At 37.6% G+C, this 14,506-nt stretch overlaps 7 protein-coding genes and 6 non-coding genes across 13 annotated transcripts; 9 read left to right on the top strand and 4 right to left on the bottom strand. All coding sequences in view use genetic code 11, as the record gives it.

The window, feature by feature from the left end:
• Positions 1-89: 89 nt before the first annotated feature.
• On the bottom strand, positions 90-162 carry trnM-CAU. The gene has a single exon. It is a non-coding gene; the product is annotated as a tRNA-Met (tRNA).
• Positions 163-370: 208 nt separating this feature from the next.
• trnV-UAC lies at positions 371-1,048 on the top strand. The gene is made up of 2 exons: positions 371-409; positions 1,012-1,048. It is a non-coding gene; the product is annotated as a tRNA-Val (tRNA).
• Positions 1,049-1,781: 733 nt separating this feature from the next.
• ndhC (NADH-plastoquinone oxidoreductase subunit 3) lies at positions 1,782-2,144 on the top strand. The gene has a single exon. It carries the CDS (start codon positions 1,782-1,784, stop codon positions 2,142-2,144), a length of 363 nt encoding a protein of 120 aa, YP_008815756.1.
• ndhK (NADH-plastoquinone oxidoreductase subunit K) lies at positions 2,135-2,881 on the top strand. Its single transcript has one exon. It carries the CDS (start codon positions 2,135-2,137, stop codon positions 2,879-2,881), a length of 747 nt encoding a protein of 248 aa, YP_008815755.1.
• Positions 2,882-2,979: 98 nt separating this feature from the next.
• ndhJ (NADH-plastoquinone oxidoreductase subunit J) lies at positions 2,980-3,459 on the top strand. Its single transcript has one exon. It carries the CDS (start codon positions 2,980-2,982, stop codon positions 3,457-3,459), a length of 480 nt encoding a protein of 159 aa, YP_008815754.1.
• Positions 3,460-3,926: 467 nt separating this feature from the next.
• Positions 3,927-3,999, bottom strand: trnF-GAA. Its single transcript has one exon. It is a non-coding gene; the product is annotated as a tRNA-Phe (tRNA).
• Positions 4,000-4,246: 247 nt separating this feature from the next.
• On the bottom strand, positions 4,247-4,767 carry trnL-UAA. Its single transcript has 2 exons — positions 4,733-4,767; positions 4,247-4,296 (listed from the first exon to the last, which is right to left on the bottom strand). It is a non-coding gene; the product is annotated as a tRNA-Leu (tRNA).
• A 732-nt stretch (positions 4,768-5,499) lies between these two features.
• trnT-UGU lies at positions 5,500-5,572 on the top strand. The gene has a single exon. It is a non-coding gene; the product is annotated as a tRNA-Thr (tRNA).
• A 280-nt stretch (positions 5,573-5,852) lies between these two features.
• rps4 (ribosomal protein S4) lies at positions 5,853-6,458 on the top strand. The gene has a single exon. It carries the CDS (start codon positions 5,853-5,855, stop codon positions 6,456-6,458), a length of 606 nt encoding a protein of 201 aa, YP_008815753.1.
• A 276-nt stretch (positions 6,459-6,734) lies between these two features.
• trnS-GGA lies at positions 6,735-6,821 on the bottom strand. The gene has a single exon. It is a non-coding gene; the product is annotated as a tRNA-Ser (tRNA).
• A 580-nt stretch (positions 6,822-7,401) lies between these two features.
• Positions 7,402-9,407, top strand: ycf3 (hypothetical chloroplast RF34). Its single transcript has 3 exons — positions 7,402-7,533; positions 8,292-8,519; positions 9,249-9,407. The coding sequence occupies exons 1-3, from the start codon at positions 7,402-7,404 to the stop codon at positions 9,405-9,407; spliced, it is 519 nt and encodes a 172-aa protein (YP_008815752.1).
• A 594-nt stretch (positions 9,408-10,001) lies between these two features.
• psaA (photosystem I P700 apoprotein A1) lies at positions 10,002-12,254 on the top strand. The gene has a single exon. The coding sequence runs from the start codon at positions 10,002-10,004 to the stop codon at positions 12,252-12,254; it is 2,253 nt and encodes a 750-aa protein (YP_008815751.1).
• Positions 12,255-12,279: 25 nt separating this feature from the next.
• psaB (photosystem I P700 apoprotein A2) lies at positions 12,280-14,484 on the top strand. The gene has a single exon. The coding sequence runs from the start codon at positions 12,280-12,282 to the stop codon at positions 14,482-14,484; it is 2,205 nt and encodes a 734-aa protein (YP_008815750.1).
• The last annotated feature ends 22 nt before the right edge of the window (positions 14,485-14,506 follow it).

The following is a 14,506-nucleotide window of genomic DNA, read 5'->3' as shown; positions in this document are numbered from 1 at the left end:
TACAAAGAAAAAGGAAAGAAGGGTAGAAAAAGTTATTAGATAGCGAAGCGAAGTAAGTCCAATGCTATCTAGTAATTTTTCTACCTACCTACCTACTATTGGATTTGAACCAATGACTCCCGCCGTATGAAAGCAATACTCTAACCACTGAGTTAAGTAGGCAATTTATCACCACAAAAGAAGCCCCATTACTTCGATCGATTATAGATCGAATCCTTTTTATAAGCAATACCCCTCCGTTATTGGTATGTTTATGTTCCGTTATTGGTATGTTTATGTTATATAGTAAACGGATCAGAGGAATATCCTCTGGCATTAGAGAATATTCATCTTGACAAGAAATTATCTATATGTTAAGATATCTCTGACAAGGGCTATAGCTCAGTTCGGTAGAGCAACTCGCTTACACGTGCGCCAATGCTTTTCAAGGGAACTTATTATGCAATGAACATAATTGAACTTATTGCAAAATCAATGTCTTACTTCATGGATTCGAAAGAATAGGAGAACAGTAGCCTGACAATGACAAACAGTCGGTTCAGTCCGATTCAGGTGCCAATTCAGGTACTTAATCAAATAGAACCCCTATTGATTTGCTAGTTGATAAGGTAAATATCCAGCCCACTCAATGCTAGGCGTAATGAGGATAAGGGCCTCCAAAAAACTTCTTTTCGTTCTATGAACTTTAAGGTGTATGAAGTCTCATAGTAAACTCTTGCAGCGGAACGATAGAGACTCCATTTCACTTAGGTTGATTTAATTTAGGCCGGAGGCAGACCTAAGTCAAGGTAATCCTCCTTTGAAACACTTTGGTATTGCTCCTAGATAGATCATAAGAAAAATAATCAATCAGAGCACAGGGAGCCATCTTATTATCTTTCTCTAAAGAAAAACTATGGCGGATTAACTGATCTTTACATCAGTTGATGAAAGAGCCCAATGCAGAAAAATGCATGTTGGGTCTTTGAAACAGTTCGAATCATTTCGATAATAATCCGTTTGATCTGTTTTACCGAGAAGGTCTACGGTTCGAATCCGTATAGCCCTAATATATACGTCTTTTTTTCATTTTAGGATGGATATCTTATGTTTACTTTAGTATAGTTTTTTAGTACTTGTTTATAGACTCGACGATCGATTGCGCCATAGAATAGAGATAAAAGCATTACCATAGGCTCCATGGAAAATCATAGAGACAGGAAAAGAAAAAAGAATTTTGATCAAATCAATAGAATCCCTATACTTTCCTATAATGACTGCAACGATTTTCTCCATTTTGCGAATTCCTATTTTGTTTGAAGTATATTACTATATATACATTATCTAAATATACATTATCTAAATCGATCCACTTTAAAGAAAATAAAAAAAATCGAAAGAAAAAAAGAAAGAGTAAATAATAAAACTGGATATTCTGTTTCATAATTCTGAAATAGAGTTCTTTTTTTTAGTATTACTCTTCATTATCCCATTTTAATTAGGTTCTAATCGAATTAGTAGTAAGTATTTTCTTTTTTATTTAATAGTCTCTGACTATCATTAAATAAAGGGTAGAGCAATTCTTTTTTCTAGAGATTTTAGAGAAAGCGAGACAAAGTGAAGCGAAAGAGTTTTCTTTGTATAAGAATTAGGTCTCTATCATATCTAAATAGATTGCCTTTGGTTTGAGCAAAACAGATTCTTGTTTCACTGAGGAAAAGAGAGAGGTTCTGGATAAATTGAATGTCAACTTGAATTGACTAATTCAGTTCTGCCTATTCCACATTAATAGGAGTACATTTATGTTTCTGCTTCACGAATATGATATTTTTTGGACATTTCTAATAATAGCAAGCCTTATTCCTATTTTGGTATTTTGGATTTCAGGACTTTTAGCCCCGGTTAGTGAAGGACCAGAGAAGCTTTCTAGTTATGAATCGGGTATAGAACCCATGGGGGGGGCTTGGTTACAATTCCGAATACGCTATTACATGTTTGCGCTAGTTTTTGTTGTTTTTGATGTGGAAACGGTCTTTCTCTATCCTTGGGCAATGAGTTTCGACGTATTGGGTGTATCCGTTTTTATCGAAGCTTTCATTTTTGTGCTTATCCTAGTTGTTGGTTTAGTTTATGCATGGCGAAAAGGAGCCTTGGAATGGTCTTAACTGAATATTCAGACAAAAAAAAAAAAGAAGGAAAAGATTCCATTGAGACAATTATGGGTTTGATTGAGTTTCCGTTACTCGACCAAACAAGTTCCAATTCCGTTATTTCAACTACACCAAACGATCTTTCGAATTGGTCAAGACTCTCCAGTTTATGGCCCCTTCTATATGGTACCAGTTGTTGTTTCATTGAATTTGCTGCATTAATAGGCTCACGATTCGACTTTGATCGTTATGGATTGGTACCAAGATCAAGTCCTAGGCAAGCGGACCTAATTTTAACAGCTGGTACGGTAACAATGAAAATGGCTCCATCTTTAGTGCGATTATATGAGCAAATGCCTGAACCGAAATACGTCATTGCTATGGGAGCCTGTACTATTACAGGGGGAATGTTCAGTACGGATTCCTATAGTACTGTTCGAGGAGTTGATAAGTTAATTCCTGTGGATGTCTACCTGCCGGGTTGCCCGCCTAAACCAGAGGCTGTTATAGATGCCCTAACAAAACTTCGTAAGAAGATATCGCGAGAAATAGTTGAGGATCGAACTCTATGTCAAAGTCAAAAGAAAAATCGATCTTTTACTACCCGTCACAAGCTTTATGTTCGGCGCAGTACTCACACTGGAACTTACGAACAAGAATTGCTCTATCAATCACCATCTACTTTAGATATATCTTCTGAAACTTTTTTCAAATCCAAAAGTCCAATATCTTCCTACAAATTAGTGAATTAGGAGGGGTTCTTTTGTGCAGAAAAAGAAAGAGCAGTGCAATCTTTCAAACTTGCATTTGAAATATGAAATATTTATACAAAGGGGGAGAGATTAAGACAATGCAGCAGGGTTGGTTATCTAATTGGCTAGTCAAACATGAGGTGGTTCATAGGTCTTTGGGCTTCGATCACCGAGGAATAGAGACTTTACAAATAAAAGCGGGGGATTGGGATTCCATTGCTGTCATTTTATATGTATATGGTTACAATTATTTACGTTCCCAATGTGCTTATGACGTAGCACCTGGTGGATCTTTAGCTAGCGTGTATCATCTTACGAGAATACAGTATGGTATAGATAACCCAGAAGAAGTATGCATAAAAGTCTTTGCCCAAAAAGATAATCCTAGAATCCCATCTGTCTTCTGGGTTTGGAGAAGTGCCGATTTTCAAGAACGCGAATCTTATGATATGGTGGGAATTTCTTATGATAATCATCCACGTCTTAAACGTATCTTAATGCCTGAAAGTTGGATAGGCTGGCCCTTACGTAAGGACTATATAACCCCCAATTTCTATGAAATACAAGATGCTCATTGAATGATAATAAATTCATGTTCACTTATACAACACAACTCCAGATTTTATTCAAGTCAAGGAATATTTTTAGGTTCTGTTCCTAGACGAAACGAAATACTTATATTATACAAAAAGATACAGATAGACTGAACAAAAAGGGCTTCATTTCGATTTTCCAATTTGGAAAATCACATATTCGTTTCCTTCGTATGAACAGAAAAATACAATGACTTAAAGAAGTTCCTACCACGAACTTTGTACCGCGCGGATTACTTAGAACAACTAGGAAAGTAGGATAAGCAAGACTAAAAAAAAAATTCTTCAGAATAGCGGCATACAAAATTAATAAGAAATGCAAAATGAAGAAAAGGGCACCTAATCTCCCCTTTTTCTATACCATAAAGAAAAGAACCAGAAATTTGAACCCTTTTCCCAATCCATCTAAAGATATTTGTATCAATATCTATTCGGTAGATCCTTTTTTTCTGTGCCAGGAACCAGATTTGAACTGGTGACACGAGGATTTTCAGTCCTCTGCTCTACCAACTGAGCTATCCTGACCCTTTCTTGTGCATCATCCTAGTAGAGTATTTGCATCTATGTCAATTAAAGGGACTAAAAAATCAATAAAGTATTCCATTCCAAATTTGGAAATAAAAAAGAAATCATCTATTTAATGAATAGCATAAGATTCATTGAATTCTCGTCGCACTCCTTTGTGAAAGAGTAGAATGAGAAAGCTAATGAATCTTAAACCCATTGATAAAAAAAAAGGATAACTACTATGGTTAGGGAATAAAAGAGGGTTTGGGGATAGAGGGACTTGAACCCTCACGACTTATAAAGTCGACGGATTTTCCTTTTACTAGAAATTTCATTGTTGTCAGTATTGACATGTAGAATGGGACTCTCTCTTTATCCTCGTTCGATTAATCCACTTTTAAAACAATGAATTGAAGGATTTGATTACTCAATATTCGATTGGAATGGATTCACAATAATTCTAAAAAAATTCAGAATTTTCTATTTCATAATCATTCCTAATTTCATTCTAAAAATAAAATAAAGAACCTATATTATGATAGGGGTTCTGTGATTAATCGTAATTACTTCGATTCGTTAGAACAGCTTCCATTGAGTCTCTGCACCTATCCTTTTCCTTTGGGTTCTAGTTTGAGAACCACTTGTTTCAAAAAAGGGATTTGGCTCAGGATTGCCCATTTTTCATTCCAGGGTTTCTCTGAATTTGGAAGTTATCACTTAGCAGGTTTCCATACCAAGGCTCAATACAATCAAGTCCGTAGCGTCTACCGATTTCGCCATATCCCCATTTTCCTTTTCTTTGAAACCAGGATTCCTTGGATAATTTCATCCATCTCTTAGTTTTTTTTGAATCATTAAATTCATTATTCGACGTAGTCTAGCAGCTCATCTCTATTTGAGAGACCCCGCTCGCTTATTGCAATTCAGAATTGAATTGATTCTACCGTTGATATATTTGCAATTCAATTGGAATGAATATATCCAAAAGTTTTTATCTCTCCCGCCTCCCTCCTTCCTTTTTTAGAGTATTCAAAATCATACTATAACGCTTGATATTCATTCTTTTTTTCTAATCTGAATTAGAAATTTCATTTGCTATGATTCTATCTTCTCCTTAGTGAACTATTTATCCTTAAATTATTAACAAATAAAAAAAAAAAACATCTCAAAAATGTATATAATGATCGAATGAAAATCCCAATCTCTTGGCATTTTCTCTTTATTATATTATTCATATATATTCTTCTTTTATATGCATTAGATTATTCGTCCGAGCCATATCAAATTGTTGCGAATTAGAGAAATAAAAAGAAAGTTCAATAAATTCTAGAATCCTATTTAAGAATATCATTTAGTTAAGCATATCAAGCTAACTTTATCTTTATGAAATTCTAGTGTTTTTTTTCTAAGTAGAACTTCCAATTTCGAACTAGTTAATAACTAAGATTTATAATTAAGATCTGACATTTTAGATTCCCTATATATATTTCTATTTGTTACACTATTTCTGTTATGTAAGCCCACTTAGCTCAGAGGTTAGAGCATCGCATTTGTAATGCGAGGGTCATCGGTTCAAATCCGATAGTCGGCTTTTTTCTCTATCGATGTTCCATGAACAAGAATTTCTCTTTTTCTCAATGGGGAATCGAGGGTCTATTATATCGTTCTACCTTACAATTTTGCTAGATACAAAGCATAAAAATAAATAATATATATACAAAAAATACGGATGTTGATGAAATTCTTTCGTAGATTTTACTCTGTTTATCCTTTAGTTTAATTCAGTTTGAATTTCGATGTATTCTGTAATGTAAATAGAATGAAATTTATTGTGTAAAATGCAATTTCAATAAAATAAAAAAGGAGTCTTCATGTCCCGTTATCGAGGGCCTCGTTTAAAAAAAATACGCCGTCTGGGAGCTTTACCAGGACTCACTAGAAAAACGCCTAAATCCGGAAGTAATCAGAAAAAGAAATTCCATTCTGGGAAAAAAGAGCAATATCGTATTCGTCTTCAAGAAAAACAGAAATTGCGTTTTCATTATGGTCTGACAGAACGCCAATTACTTAGATATGTACATATCGCTGGAAAAGCAAAAAGATCCACAGGTCAGGTTTTACTACAATTACTTGAAATGCGTTTGGATAATATCCTTTTTCGATTGGGTATGGCTTCAACCATTCCTGGGGCCCGGCAATTAGTTAACCATAGACATATTTTAGTTAATGGTCGTATAGTTGATATACCAAGTTTTCGTTGCAAACCCCGAGATATTATTACTACGAAGGATAACCAACGATCAAAACGTCTGGTTCAAAATTCTATTGCTTCATCCGATCCGGGCAAATTGCCAAAGCATTTGACGGTTGACACATTGCAATATAAAGGACTAGTAAAAAAAATTCTAGATAGGAAGTGGGTCGGTCTCAAAGTAAATGAGTTGTTAGTTGTAGAATATTACTCTCGCCAGACTTGAACTTAACGAAAAAAGGAAAGGTTCATAGAATTTTTTTCCCCTTCCCCTTTCCCCGAACTAAATCGACCTAAGGCTCTTAATTCGTATTTTCCCGTTCACCTAGCAGAAATAGATTAACCCTAGGTTCCTTTTTTCTTTTTTGTTATTTCCTCGATATTTTCCATACCACAGTAATTTGCTATAGAGAATTTCTATTAAATAAAGATATTATTGCTGGAATAAATTGTTATTTAATTTGATACATTGTGATTGCTAACATTGATGAATTAAGAGAAACGGAAAGAGAGGGATTCGAACCCTCGGTAAACAAAAGTCTACATAGCAGTTCCAATGCTACGCCTTGAACCGCTCGGCCATCTCTCCTCCATAATCTTATTATGGAAAATAAACTGAGTGAATAGCGAGTTTTCGTATTCCTGCAGTACAGGTACAGCCACAACGGCTGGGGGATTCCATGGCTCTATGGAAAAATTCCTTTTCATCTAAGTGGAAGGATCCAGTATTTTTTTACTAGGAATTCCGCTCCCTCGAAAAGTTTTTCTTTGGGGAAAACCAAAATAAAAAGAGAATGGAAGAATTCTTCTTATTCCATAAGAAAATAAAGGAACCCTAGAATTCTATTTGCATAAGGTACGTTACGCCATACAATCTAAATATAAAAAGGGTATGGGGCAATTAATGACTTTGAAAACGCGAAATAGCTGATGAGAGAAGTTGTTGTTTAGAAATAGGAAAGTGGAATGAAATCTAGTCTTAGTCAAATATTTCATATCTCTTCTTGTCCAAACAGAAGGAAAAGAAGACAATTTGAGCTGAGCGGAAAATCCATACCTCTCTTATCCATTTTAGAGCATATGGATCGATTTATAAGAATCGAATGTTTTGTTTTTATGTTATTTTGTGATAGAATGAAAAGAATTCTATATAGAATGGGTTGGGAATTATGCCTAGATCCCGTATAAATGGAAATTTCATTGATAAGACCTCCTCGATTGTAGCCAATATTTTATTGCAAATAATTCCGACAACCTCCGGGGAAAAAAGGGCATTTACTTATTATAGAGATGGTGCGATTTGACTCGTTTTTTTTTTTTAGCCCTACCTACATCTCATTCTTACGAGAAAGAGAGGGGGTTCGCATAGAGAGAACAAAATTAGTAAAGGAAACCCACGCTTGGGGAAGGTGAGGTGAACTAACAATTCCTTCTGTCGTGTATCCTCGATTGATGTGGCCTCAGATGCTTCAATTGTAGATTTGAGTATTGAGCGAAAGGTTACACCTACAGGATAGGCTCTGTATTACAGGCCAATCCGACTCTACTAGTACCAATAGGCAGCATAGGGGAGAAAAGCACTACACCTCGAAATAGGAATCAACAAGAGAAAAACTTTGTTAGAAATTAGCCCTTTCCTGATTGGTATCAGGGTTGGGAAGAATGGTTAGGATAACAAACAACCATCAGGTTTGTACTTTGGATACCCTTATAACCATCAAAGGTCGTTGAAGTGGCTAATTCCTCTAAATAGGAGGCGTTGAGAACAAAGAAATTCTTGGAGCTATCATTTTCCTCTAGCATTAATAGAATTCATTGGTGTTAAGAAAAACCTCTTGGGGGAAGGTTGGCTAGAGATTTCTTGGAAAAATACCAGCCCCCTTCGGTCCATAATGAGATGGAACTAATTCTATTTTTATTCTATAGATTTTTCGCTTAGTACTATGTACAGAAGGGAGAAGCCGTATGAGAGTACAGAAGGGAGAAGCCGTATGAGATGAAAACCTCATGTACGGTTTTGGAACGGAGATTTTTTGAATAGAATGAACGACCGTAACGGATGTTGGCTCAATCCGAAGGAAATTATGCGGAAGCTTTGCAGAATTATTATGAAGCTACGCGACTAGAAATTGATCCCTATGATCGAAGTTATATACTATATAACATAGGCCTTATACACACAAGCAATGGAGAGCATACAAAGGCTTTGGAATATTATTTCCGGGCGCTAGAACGAAACCCCTTCTTACCGCAAGCTTTTAATAATATGGCCGTGATCTGTCATTACGTGCGACTATCTCCACTATAGAAAGAAGAAAAAAAAAAGGAGAAAATTTTCTAGTAAATACTAGAAAAAAGGGCTTTCTACATAGGGATCGTCAAAACAACGATTTTACCCTATCAGCTGTAGGAAGGAAAGACACTTCACGAGAATCAAAATAGGAAGAAAGTAGAGCCTATACTACTATTCTATGGATAAAGCTGAAATTGATAGAGAAAACACCGTAAAGATCAATTAGTGAGCGACTGGGTCGATACAACTAAAAAAAACTGCTTCATTATACCACAATATGGGACAAAATTTAGGAATCCGCTTATGTAATAAAGCCGATCCACTAAGGGATTAAGCAGCGGTGTAGTATCAGATCCCAAAGATAGTAAGTTCTTTTTTCTTTGTTATGGGAAAAAGTCTTTTTCGAGGATTCTATAGAAATTTCATATATGAAAGAAACGAAACCGAGATAGTTACCTTTCAGAAAATTGGAACGAAGGATATAGGTCTATCTATGCTTCATTCTTCTGAAGGTGGGAGAAAAGATCAAACTGATTATTGATCAAAATTAGGGTTTGAAACTTAGGTAATTAACTTCTTCTGCTTAACCCAAGAAGAAATTGGATTGATTTTTGAGAAATCGAATTCAGTTAATATAGGGGAAATTAAGATAGCAATTTCTGAGCCGTATGAGGTAGGAAACTCTCAAGTACGGTTCTAGGGGAAGGAACTGCCTATTCCGACCGAGGAGAACAGGCCATTCTACAGGGCGATTCGGAAATTGCGGAAGCTTGGTTTGATCAAGCTGCTGAGTATTGGAAACAAGCTATAGCGCTTACTCCGGGAAATTATATTGAAGCACAGAACTGGTTGAAGATTACGAAGCGCTTTGAATTTGAATAAAACAACTCTCCATTTCCATAAAATGGGTGGAAGATCAAATCAAGAATTTCATTATATCCCTTTCTTCTACCTTCGATTTTATATCATATTTCATAAAGATAAATAATAGGGATAGGCTCTGGAACAGAAGTAATAAAGCACATAAAAGGTGGCAATCTAAATATTCCTACCTAATCTATCAGGACGGTCTTATTAATAATTCTAATGAGTTATCTTGGAATTTGGAATCGCATAAAAAAATCTATATTATGCTCACTCAAGGAAAGTAGATGTGGATAGGGGCTTATACCCTCAAAAAAAAAATACACTAGCTTCTTAAATTAAAACGTAAAAAAATTTTTTTGTTACGTCGGGAAATAATTTTCCAGAAGAACCCATGTCCGTTAGGCACCTAATCCTTATGTCATAATAGATCCGAACACTTGCCTCGGATTGACTTCAATATATAATTGCTCCAGTGAATAACTAAAAAAAAATAGAAGGACGGTAGATAGTAAAGAAAAGGACTAATCATAATATCTATCTTTCAAAGATTCAATAAAAAGACAGTTGGCGGGTCTCTTTGTATGTCTTGTCCGGAAAGAGGAGGACTTAATGATTATTCGTTCGCCGGAACCAGAAGTTAAAATTGTTGTGGATAGGGATCCTGTAAAAACATCTTTTGAGGAATGGGCCAGACCCGGGCATTTCTCAAGAACAATAGCTAAGGGTCCCGATACTACCACTTGGATCTGGAACCTACATGCTGATGCTCACGATTTCGATAGTCATACCGGTGATTTGGAGGAGATCTCCCGAAAAGTCTTTAGTGCTCATTTCGGTCAACTCTCCATTATCTTTCTTTGGTTGAGTGGGATGTACTTCCACGGTGCCCGTTTTTCCAATTATGAAGCATGGCTAAGCGATCCTACTCACATTGGCCCCAGTGCTCAGGTAGTTTGGCCAATAGTAGGGCAAGAAATTTTGAATGGTGATGTAGGCGGGGGTTTCCGAGGAATCCAAATAACCTCTGGGTTTTTTCAGATTTGGCGAGCATCCGGAATAACTAGTGAATTACAACTCTATTGTACCGCAATCGGTGCATTGATTTTTGCATCGTTAATGCTTTTTGCTGGTTGGTTCCATTATCACAAAGCTGCTCCCAAATTGGCCTGGTTCCAAGATGTAGAATCCATGTTGAATCACCACTTAGCGGGGTTATTAGGACTTGGGTCTCTTTCTTGGGCGGGACACCAAATCCATGTATCTTTACCGATTAACCAATTTCTCGACGCTGGGGTTGATCCTAAAGAGATACCACTTCCTCATGAATTTATCTTGAATCGCGACCTTTTGGCTCAACTTTATCCTAGTTTTGCCGAAGGAGCAACTCCCTTTTTCACCTTGAATTGGTCCAAATATGCAGAATTTCTTAGTTTTCGCGGAGGACTAGATCCAATAACCGGTGGTCTATGGTTGAGCGATATTGCACACCATCATTTAGCTATTGCTATTCTTTTCCTGATCGCTGGTCATATGTATAGGACCAACTGGGGTATTGGTCATGGACTTAAAGATATTTTGGAGGCTCATAAGGGCCCATTTACAGGACAAGGCCATAAGGGTCTCTATGAAATCCTAACAACGTCATGGCATGCTCAATTATCTCTTAACCTAGCTATGCTAGGCTCTACAACTATTGTTGTAGCTCATCATATGTACTCTATGCCCCCCTATCCATACCTAGCTACCGACTATGGTACACAACTTTCCTTGTTCACACACCACATGTGGATTGGCGGATTTCTAATAGTCGGTGCTGCTGCACATGCAGCCATTTTTATGGTAAGAGACTATGATCCAACTACTCGATACAACGATCTATTAGATCGCGTCCTTAGACACCGCGATGCAATCATATCCCACCTTAACTGGGTATGTATATTTCTGGGTTTTCACAGTTTTGGCTTGTACATTCATAATGATACCATGAGTGCTTTAGGCCGTCCCCAAGATATGTTTTCGGATACCGCCATACAATTACAACCCATCTTTGCTCAATGGATACAAAATATCCATGCTGGCGCGCCTGGCGTAACAGCTCCTGGTGCAACAACAAGTACCAGCTTAACGTGGGGAGGCAGCGAGTTAGTAGCTGTAGGCGGCAAAGTGGCTTTGTTACCTATTCCATTAGGAACCGCAGATTTTTTAGTCCATCACATTCACGCATTTACTATCCATGTGACTGTATTAATACTTTTGAAAGGTGTTTTATTTGCTCGCAGTTCCCGTCTGATACCTGATAAAGCAAATCTTGGCTTTCGCTTCCCTTGCGACGGGCCTGGGCGAGGGGGAACATGTCAAGTATCCGCCTGGGATCATGTTTTCTTAGGTCTATTCTGGATGTATAATTCCATTTCGGTAGTTATTTTCCATTTCAGTTGGAAAATGCAGTCGGATGTTTGGGGTACTATAAGTGATCAAGGGATAGTAACTCATATCACAGGGGGAAACTTTGCACAGAGTTCCATTACGATTAATGGTTGGCTTCGAGATTTCTTGTGGGCACAGGCATCCCAAGTAATTCAGTCTTATGGTTCTTCATTATCCGCATATGGTCTTTTTTTCTTAGGCGCTCATTTTGTCTGGGCTTTCAGTTTAATGTTTTTATTCAGCGGCCGTGGTTATTGGCAAGAACTCATTGAATCTATCGTTTGGGCTCACAACAAATTAAAAGTTGCTCCTGCTACTCAGCCTAGAGCCTTGAGCATTATACAAGGACGTGCTGTAGGAGTAACCCATTACCTTCTGGGTGGAATTGCCACAACATGGGCATTCTTCTTAGCGAGAATTATTGCAGTAGGATAGTGGCTAGGAGGATTTGAAAGGCATTATGGAATTAAGATTTCCCAGGTTTAGCCAAGGCTTAGCTCAGGACCCCACTACTCGTCGTATTTGGTTTGGTATTGCTACCGCACATGATTTCGAAAGTCATGATGATATTACTGAGGAACGTCTTTATCAGAACATTTTTGCTTCTCACTTTGGGCAGTTAGCAATAATCTTTCTATGGACGTCTGGAAATCTGTTTCATGTAGCTTGGCAAGGAAATTTTGAATCATGGATACAGGATCCTTTACACGTAAGACCTATTGCTCATGCCATTTGGGATCCTCATTTTGGGCAACCCGCGGTGGAAGCCTTTACTCGAGGAGGTGCTGCCGGTCCAGTGAATATTGCTTATTCTGGGGTTTATCAGTGGTGGTATACAATTGGATTGCGCACCAATGAAGATCTTTATACTGGAGCTCTTTTTCTATTATTTCTTTCTACGCTATCCTTAATAGGGGGTTGGTTACATCTACAACCCAAATGGAAGCCAAGCCTTTCGTGGTTCAAAAATGCGGAATCTCGTCTCAATCATCATTTGTCAGGACTTTTCGGGGTAAGTTCTTTGGCTTGGACAGGACATTTAGTTCATGTTGCTATTCCCGCATCCAGGGGGGAGTACGTTCGATGGAATAATTTCTTAGATGTATTACCCTATCCCCAGGGGTTGGGTCCCCTTCTGACGGGTCAGTGGAATCTTTATGCCCAAAATCCTGATTCGAGTAATCATTTATTTGGTACCACTCAAGGAGCGGGAACTGCCATTCTGACCCTTCTTGGGGGATTCCATCCACAAACACAAAGTTTGTGGCTGACCGATATTGCTCATCATCATTTAGCTATTGCATTTATTTTTCTCATTGCCGGTCATATGTATCGAACTAACTTCGGAATTGGGCACAGTATCAAAGATCTTTTAGAAGCACATACTCCTCCGGGGGGTCGATTAGGACGTGGGCATAAAGGCCTTTATGATACAATTAATAATTCGATTCATTTTCAATTAGGTCTTGCTCTAGCTTCCTTAGGGGTTATTACTTCCTTAGTAGCTCAACATATGTACTCTTTACCTGCTTATGCATTCATAGCACAAGACTTTACTACTCAAGCTGCTTTATATACTCATCACCAATACATTGCAGGGTTCATCATGACAGGGGCTTTTGCTCATGGAGCTATTTTTTTCATTAGGGATTACAATCCGGAACAGAATGAAGATAATGTATTGGCAAGAATGTTAGACCATAAAGAAGCTATCATATCTCATTTAAGTTGGGCTAGCCTCTTCCTAGGATTCCATACCTTAGGCCTTTATGTTCATAACGACGTCATGCTTGCTTTTGGTACTCCAGAAAAGCAAATCTTGATCGAACCTATATTTGCCCAATGGATACAATCTGCTCATGGTAAGACGACATATGGGTTCGATATACTCTTATCTTCAACGAATGGCCCCGCTTTCAATGCAGGTCGAAGCATATGGTTGCCCGGATGGTTGAATGCTGTTAATGAGAATAGTAATTCGCTTTTCTTAACAATAGGACCCGGAGATTTCTTGGTTCATCATGCTATTGCTCTAGGTTTGCATACAACTACATTGATTTTAGTAAAGGGTGCTTTAGATGCACGCGGTTCCAAATTAATGCCGGATAAAAAGGATTTCGGATATAGTTTTCCTTGCGACGGCCCAGGGCGCGGTGGTACTTGTGATATTTCTGCTTGGGACGCGTTTTATTTGGCAGTTTTCTGGATGTTAAATACCATTGGATGGGTTACTTTTTATTGGCATTGGAAACACATCACATTATGGCAGGGCAACGTTTCACAATTTAATGAATCCTCCACTTATTTGATGGGATGGTTAAGAGATTACCTATGGTTAAACTCTTCACAACTTATCAATGGATATAATCCTTTTGGGATGAATAGTTTATCAGTATGGGCTTGGATGTTCTTATTTGGACATCTTGTTTGGGCTACTGGATTTATGTTCTTAATTTCCTGGCGTGGATATTGGCAGGAATTAATTGAGACTTTAGCATGGGCCCATGAACGCACACCTTTGGCTAATTTAATTCGCTGGAGAGATAAGCCCGTGGCTCTTTCCATTGTGCAAGCAAGATTGGTTGGATTAGCCCACTTTTCCGTGGGTTATATATTCACTTATGCAGCTTTCTTGATTGCCTCAACATCAGGCAAGTTTGGTTAATTTAGTTATTTTTTTTTGTACT

This window comes from Setaria italica, plastid (genome assembly GCF_000263155.2).
Source record: "Setaria italica plastid, complete genome".
NCBI classification, from domain to species: domain Eukaryota; kingdom Viridiplantae; phylum Streptophyta; class Magnoliopsida; order Poales; family Poaceae; genus Setaria; species Setaria italica.
The sequence above is the reverse complement of the archived record's forward strand: the minus strand, read 5'-3'. Positions and strand labels throughout refer to the sequence as shown.